The sequence below is a fragment of the Barbus barbus genome, assembly GCF_936440315.1.
Source record: "Barbus barbus genome assembly, chromosome: 17".
Lineage (NCBI taxonomy): Eukaryota > Metazoa > Chordata > Actinopteri > Cypriniformes > Cyprinidae > Barbus > Barbus barbus.
The window spans coordinates 15,828,602-15,837,323 of record NC_136745.1 but is presented as its reverse complement, the minus strand read 5'-3'; the positions used below and the strand labels follow the sequence as shown (position 1 = coordinate 15,837,323).

The 8,722-nt window shown below is 35.9% G+C and overlaps 1 protein-coding gene across 1 annotated transcript in view; it reads right to left on the bottom strand.

Moving 5' to 3' along the window:
- Positions 1 to 636: 636 nt before the first annotated feature.
- Positions 637 to 8,722, bottom strand: part of LOC306883734 (rap guanine nucleotide exchange factor 2-like) — a 120,335-nt gene continuing 112,249 nt past the window's right edge. The window contains exon 28 of the mRNA XM_079439165.1: positions 637 to 1,423. Coding sequence (XP_079295291.1) covers positions 1,398 to 1,423 — 26 coding nt within the window. The 3' untranslated portion in view covers positions 637 to 1,397. The remainder of the gene's footprint in view (positions 1,424 to 8,722) is intronic.

Sequence of the window (8,722 nt, the reverse complement as noted above, 5' to 3'; positions counted from 1 at the left end):
CAGAGTACAGTGGAAAACACTGCAAACTTCTTTTCTTTTTTAGTCTATTGTTTCTAACTACTGATCAATGTGATCAGCTTAACTCAGTGATTAAAATGAAAGAATAAAAGTGACGTGCTCCCATCGGTTCAGTTTTGCTCTGACTGGTTGACTTTGGGTGGGTTAGCCTGTTTCCAGCCCACCGGAGTCTCAAAAGCACATTTCAGTTGAGTTCCTGTGAGTGATTGTGGAAGATGTTGTGCAGCAGTGGTAGTTAGTTGAAGGCCCACTCCAGGAGAAACATGCATGACTTGAGCCCTCGTAAAGAAAACACAGAAGCCACCATCTTTCACACACCACCTTAATGGTTTCACTTAATGAGAGGAAGGACGTAGCACCCGAATAAAACAGCCCCATTTGCCTGAGTAGCCTGCAAATCTCACCTTAACCAATAGAGGGCTTTATGTTGTGCCACAGCAAATGCTTTTGAAGCTGGAGAGGCGCTCAACTGATAAAACCACCTGCGTCATATCGAAGATGAGTGTGTACATTTCTTCTTCATCACTAAAAGCTTCTTGTAGCAGAACTGATTCACTTTTAATGGACTTTGGCTCCTTAATTACCAATAGATGCAAATTTATTCAGCCTTCTGTTTTTGTATCCAAATCTGAAGCTTTCTTATAGCTCTCAAACCCACTGCAGCCAAAAAACAATAAAATCACTCACTAAGGCTTCACATAGCATCATTTCCTCTCACAAAGCGCCTTCCGTATTAAATCGGTGTGCTACGTTTGTCAGGAGTCAATGTGAACTCCATCTGTACTCATCCAGCAGAAAAGATGTCCTTCAAGTCGTGCTCCTGCAAATATAATACTGTTATATTGAACCACACAGATATGAGGACTGATGTGAAAAGGAGTGGCGTTAAGTTGTAGTCAAGCCTTCTTTGCCATCCAAACTGCAAGTCCAGAATCGGGTGACTGAAACGTTGATTGTGTGCATCAGTTTACACCTTAAAAACAGTTAAAAAGTGCTGAGGGGAACTACTAAACCAGTTCATGTGACCTTTAAGCAGAAGGAAAGAGGGAATTGTCTGAAGAAAACCATTAACAGTAGTTTGTTTTTTGATTGTGAATGTCAAAGCGCTGTGTTCGAGTTTCAGTTCAGTTCATTTTTCCATTCTCCAAAGTGCCAAATAAGTTATTTTTTTGCTCGCCTCCTTTCTTCACAGTATTTTTTTAGCATGCAGGGCATTAAACCCCCCATGATGCATTAAGGCAGGGCAGGGAGATGAATTCATCGAGGAGGGAGAGAGGCAGTGCCAGCAAAATGTAGACTGGATGGTCTGTCTGTCTGACCTGTGAATGCCCGATATGGGACATCAGTCAATGCAGCGGTGCAGCCAGTGTCGCCCCCTTTCAAACAGCAGACACCTGTTCATCCTCTGGAGGAAAAGAGAGAATCTCTGTGAGCATCATGGACATGATCACCTAAACACACAGGCTCTGTTCCAAACCCCAGTGACATGTGAAAGAGAGCTGTTACTGATGTTATTGATAATGTGCATTTCTCATTACTCATGGTCTCAGCAGAAACTGCCTTTGGCGTCACAAACTTCACATCTCTTACACTGCATTTGCAGTAAACAGAAGCAAGTGCAGTTTTGTGCATATACAATTTTGGAAGTAAAATCAAAGGAACCAAAACTGGAATAAAACTTGAATTGTCTTCTCCTAGCAAACAGTTGCCACTAGTTTTCTAATCACAGGAATACTCATTTTGATGGTGCAAGCACACCACTGTTTGGAACCAAATAATACAATGCTAAACAATACAATTACCAGCATGGCAGGTAGACTGGAACTGGGGCTGTGTGACAACAGCATCCTAACTGAAATGGTCACTGATATGAAATGCTTCATAGGCAGCAACATGTTAACATCACTCACAAGTGACTAACCATAACTGTTAAATGAACAATGTGACACTAATCATAAAAAATACATGGCATACAAAAAAGTCATTTTTTAAAAAGATGGAAATAGTTGTCAGTAGTGAATAAAATAAACTATATACAATTCAATTTTAGATGGCGTAGTTTAGCGAATCATTGATTCTATATGTGCTTTTGTGTGCACATATACATACATATATTTATACATACATATATATATTTATACATACATATATACATATACATATATACATATATATATATATATATATATATATATATATATATATACATACATATATATACATACATATATATATATATATATACCGTCTACCGTGCGACTCCACCGGGCAGGGACACCGGCAAGGGATAGTAGTAGCTTTTTATTTAATTTTTTCATTGATATGTTTATTATTGAAATGTTGTTGTTATATGCATGTGTTAATTTGATTTAATTTCTTTATTTTCTTAAATATGTGGGTAGATAGTATTTATAGAGTTGTAACTTTTTAGTTTTAGTTACTTTTTCTTATTTGTAAGTCGCTTTGGACAAAAGCGTCTGCTAAATGACAAAAGTAAGTAAAGTAAAGTGTATATATATATATATATATATATATATATATATATATATATATATATATATATATATATACACACACATATATACACATATATACATACATATATATACATATATATATACATATACATATATACACATATATATATATATATATATATACATATATATATACATATATATATATATATATATATATACATATATATATACATATACATATATATATATATACATATACATATATATATATATACATATACATATACATATATATATATATATATATATATATATATATATATATATATATATATATACACTCACCTAAAGGATTATTAGGAACACCTGTTCAACTTCTCATTAATGCAATTATCTAATCAACCAATCACATGGCAGTTGCTTCAATGCATTTAGGGGTGTGGTCCTGGTCAAGACAATCTCCTGAACTCCAAACTGAATGTCAGAATGGGAAAGAAAGGTGATTTAAGCAATTTTGAGCGTGGCATGGTTGTTGGTGCCAGACGGGCCGGTCTGAGTATTTCACAATCTGCTCAGTTACTGGGATTTTCACGCACAACCATTTCTAGGGTTTACAAAGAATGGTGTGAAAAGGGAAAAACATCCAGTATGCGGCAGTCCTGTGGGCGAAAATGCCTTGTTGATGCTAGAGGTCAGAGGAGAATGGGCCGACTGATTCAAGCTGATAGAAGAGCAACTTTGACTGAAATAACCACTCGTTACAACCGAGGTATGCAGCAAAGTGAAGCCACAACACACACAACCTTGAGGCGGATGGGCTACAACAGCAGAAGACCCCACCGGGTACCACTCATCTCCACTACAAATAGGAAAAAGAGGCTACAATTTGCACGAGCTCACCAAAATTGGACGGTTGAAGACTGGAAAAATGTTGCCTGGTCTGATGAGTCTCGATTTCTGTTGAGACATTCAGATGGTAGGGTCAGAATTTGGCATAAACAGAATGAGAACATGGATCCATCATGCCTTGTTACCACTGTGCAGGCTGGTGGTGGTGGTGTAATGGTGTGGGGGATGTTTTCTTGGCACACTTTAGGCCCCTTAGTGCCAATTGGGCATCGTTTAAATGCCACGGCCTACCTGAGCATTGTTTCTGACCATGTCCATCCCTTTATGACCACCATGTACCCATCCTCTGATGGCTACTTCCAGCAGGATAATGCACCATGTCACAAAGCTCGAATCATTTCAAATTGGTTTCTTGAACATGACAATGAGTTCACTGTACTAAAATGGCCCCCACAGTCACCAGATCTCAACCCAATAGAGCATCTTTGGGATGTGGTGGAACGGGAGCTTCGTGCCCTGGATGTGCATCCCACAAATCTCCATCAACTGCAAGATGCTATCCTATCAATATGGGCCAACATTTCTAAAGAATGCTTTCAGCACCTTGTTGAATCAATGCCACGTAGAATTAAGGCAGTTCTGAAGGCGAAAGGGGGTCAAACACAGTATTAGTATGGTGTTCCTAATAATCCTTTAGGTGAGTGTGTATGTATATATATATATATATATATATATATATATATATATATATATATATATATATATATATATATATATATATATATATATATATAATACACACACATATACATACATACACACACACATATACATATACACACATATACATATATATATATATATATACATATACATATAAGTGAAGTGACATTCAGCCAAGTATGGTGACCCATACTCGGAATTCGTGCTCTGCATTTAACCCATCCAAAGTGCACACACACAGCAGTGAACACACACACACACACACACCGTGAACACACACCCGGAGCAGTGGGTAGCCATTTTATGCTGCAGCGCCCGGGGAGCAGTTGGGGGTTCGGTGCCTTGCTCAAGGGCACCTCAGTCGTGGTATTGAGGGTGGAGAGAGCGCTGGACATTCACTCCCCCCACCTACAATTCCTGCCGGCCGGAGACTCGAACCCGCAATCTTTGGATCACGAGTCCAACTCTCTAACCATTAGGCCACGACTTCCCCATATATATATACATACACAGAGCTGGGTAGTAACTGATTAATTTTTGGAATCTGATTACGTAATCAGATTCCAAAAATTAAGTACTTGTAATCAGAGTAAATTAAATTTTAAAATACTCGTAATCAGACTAGTTACTTTTTTATGGATTACATGATTACATATTATTCACACAATAGCAATAAATTATTCATAAATATTCATAATTCATAAAATTCATAATTTCTCTTTTTCATCTTTTAAATTTTCCTTTCTAAAATAGCCTACCGAATATATACTTATTATATATGTATAAATAGTCCAGTCTTGCGGACATTCACACAAAGATCAGTCATTATTCAGGCGGCGACAGCATTTGACCACTGGATTTACAAAAATCATTTCAGGTTTAAGAAGGGTTTCAACATTGCATCAACTACTGATGAACACATTCATTTTTATTTGAATTATTACTCTGTAGGTTTTTTAACCATGTATTAACAATTATAACTAATTAAAATGCACATATTCACGTTATTTCTTAGATACATGTAATGCAGGCATTCCAAAACTTTTTGTCATCTAAACCTTATTCACCAAATATATTTGCTTTAAGTACCCCTGAGATATTAAAATAAATATTTCAATAATTAAGTATCACATTTGCATGTTCACAGTTTCTTTGATGTTGATTAATGATCACATGGCATGCAGGTAAATAAAAATATTTAATCTTTTTTAGTAAGTGTTTTATTTAAAACAAAGACTATAGAAACACAAAGACTGTTCACTCCTATACTTATGAATGGGAGAAACTGCAACACGCAATATGGAGGAATAGTCCCACCTTCGAAATGAAAGAGTCAAATTTCCCATAGAAACCTGACTAGACTAACCAATGCATATGCGCAGTATAAGAAGGTTATGATTCAGCATGCACATTGCTTGGTCTAGCCTGAAAAATAAGCTTTTTAAACGCTATTTGAGCATAAGAAACAACATTCATGGGGCAATTCATTTCAGATTTTTGTTGCTGATTTGACATAATGTGAGTTCAGCGAGCAGTTTTTGAGATTTCAGGATTCCCCTGTTCATTAAGATTGTATTGTATGAGCTGACTGGAGGCGTTGCAAATATGGCCGTCAAGTGAAGAGACTTTCCTCGAAAGGGAGTTCAAATAATAAAAAATAAAAAAATATTTATAAAAAAAAAGGGAGTTTGTTTTAAAATGATTTTAATTAAATTTTTTTATGATTTAATTAATTGTCAGCTTTTCATTAAACTCACAACCCACCTGCAGTTCCTTTACGAACCTTAGTTTGGGAAACTGTAATATAATGTTTAATGCACTTGAAATTACAATAAATGGAACAAGTTTTCTTACTCTTTGCATTTTTTACATCATTATGGTACAAGATAATGCTGTTTAAATCAATGTGATAAACGAGTTAAATCAAAAGTAATCTAAAAGTAATCTGATTATATTACCTAAAATGTGTAATGTAACAGATTACGTTACTGACTACAATTTTTGTCATGTAATCTGGAATCAGTAACGGATTACAATTTGTAAGTAATCTACCCAGCTCTGCATATACATATATACACATATATATATATATATATACACACACACACACACACGGTCAGAATTATTGGTAAGCTTGGTAAATATGATCAAAGAAGGATCTGAAAAGAAACCTACATTATTAATCCTTTTGATCTTTTATACAAAAAAAATAGATTAAAAAAAAAAAAAAAAAAAAAAAAAAAAAACCTAACCTTACATTGAACTAAAACAATTGAAAATAGCGGAAAATCTCAATGAAATAAACGTTTTTCTCAAATACACATTGGACACAATTATTGGTACCCCTCGAAATTCTTATAAGTAAAATATCTCTGAAGTATATTCCCATTCATTTTTACAATTTTGAGCACTCCAGGGGTATTATGAACATGAAATTATCCAGCCATGGTTTCCTGTTTCACAGAAATATAAATAGGAGGGAAAACAAAGTCCAAATTACCTTAATCATCCATCCATCACAATGACAAAAAACAAAGAATATATTGCTGATGTGCAGCAAAAGATAATTGAGCTTCACAAATTAGTGAAGTGGCTTTAAGAAAATAGCTAGAGCAGTGAAAATTCCCATTTCCACCATCAGGGCAATAATTAAAAATTTCCAATCAACATAAAATGTAACGAAAATGCCTGGAAGAGGACGTGTGTCTATATCGTTCTAATGCACAGTGAGGAGGAGAATTTGAGTGGCTAAAGACTCTCCAAGGACCAAAGCTGGAAAACTGCAGACAATAGTTGAGTCTCGGGGTCAGAAAACCTTAAAAAAAGAAAAAAAAAAAAAAGAAAAGTCAAACAGCCCCTAAATCACCACGTTGTTTCAAGAAAAATTATCCTAGCTCATCCAAAAACAAGCTCCAGCATATTCAGTTATCAGACACGACTGGAACTTCAAATGGGATTGGCTTTTATGGTCAGATGAAACAAAAAAATTAGCTTTTTAGTATCAAACACTCAAGATGGGTTTAGTGCACACAGGGATAAAAAAGTACCCTATGTGTACAATGAAATATACTGCTGTATTTTTGATGTTTTGGGCCTATATTTCTGCTGGAGGTCCTGGACATCTTGTATAGACACATGGCATCATGGATTCTATCAAATACCAACAGATAAAAAAACAAAATCAATTAATGACTGACTGTTAGAAATCTTATAACGGGCCATATTTGGATCTTCCAACCGTACAATAATCCAAACACAAACCTCAAAAACTACACAAAAATGGGTCACTGAGCACAAAACCAAGCTTCTGCTATTGCCATTCCAGTCCTCTGACCTGAACCCTATATAACATGAGTGAGGTGAACTGAAGAGAAGAAGCACCGTCATGGAGCTGGGAATCTACAGGATCTGGAGTGATTCTGGATGAAAATAATTGGTCTCTGATTTCTTCTCAGGTGTTTTCTAACCTTGTCAGGCATTATAGGAGAACATTTTGAGCTGTTAAACTGGAAAATGTAGGTTTCAAAAAGTATCGAATAAAAGGGTACCGTTAATTGTGGCCAATGTGTATTAGCGAAAAGCATTTATTTCATAATGATATTTCCCCCCATTTTAAATTCTTATTCTCCAATGAAAGGTTAGATTTTTGTGATTTAAAAAAAAAAAAAAAGATCAAAAGGATTAACAATGCAGATTAATTTCACAGCCTTCTTTGATCATATTTACCAAGGGTACCAACAATTCTGTGTATATATATATATATATACACACACACACACACACACACACACACACACACACACATATTCACTGCCCTCCATCAGTATTGGAACAGTAAAGACAAAATTGCTCTGTTGCCTGTGGAGTCGAGACATTTGCAAATATGATTAAAAGATGAATATGAGACAAAACTACAGAATGTCACATTTTATTATTAGCTGTTTCAACACATATATGTTTTACCAAATAAAAAGAACAGCACTTTTAGAGTTCATCCCACTCATTGATGCGAGCATTAGTATTGGGACAGTTGAACATAAGGCAGATATAAAATATTAAAAGCTATTATTTAGTTGCAGATCCCTTGCACACAATCACAGCAGTGAGTCTGTGACCCATAGACATCACCAGACTCTTGGTCTCATCCTTTGAAATGCTTTTCCCATCCTTTAATGCAGTCAATTCCAGTTGTTGTTTGTTTTGGGGATTTTCTGCCTTTACTCTCCTCTTCAGCTGGTGAAATTCATGTTCAATCAGATTTAAATCTGGAGATTGACTTGGGCAATCTAAACCTTTCCATTTCTTTGCCCTTATAAATTCCTTGACTGAACTGGCAGGGTGTTTTGGGTCATTGTCCTGATGCAATATGAAGCACTTCCCAATGAATCTGGTGGCATTTTCTTGAATATTGGTAGGCAAGATGGTTTTGTACCCTTCCAAATTCATTCTGCTACTGTCATCATACATTAAGTCATCAGTAAAGTTGAGAGGGCCTGTTCCAGAGGCAGCCATGCATGCCCATAGCACAACACCACCTCCACCATGCTTTACAGATGAGGCTGTATGCTTGGGATCATTTGCAGTTCCCTTTTTTTCTCCACATTTTTTCCTTTCCCATCACTTAGATAAAGGTTCATCTTGGTCTCATCGGT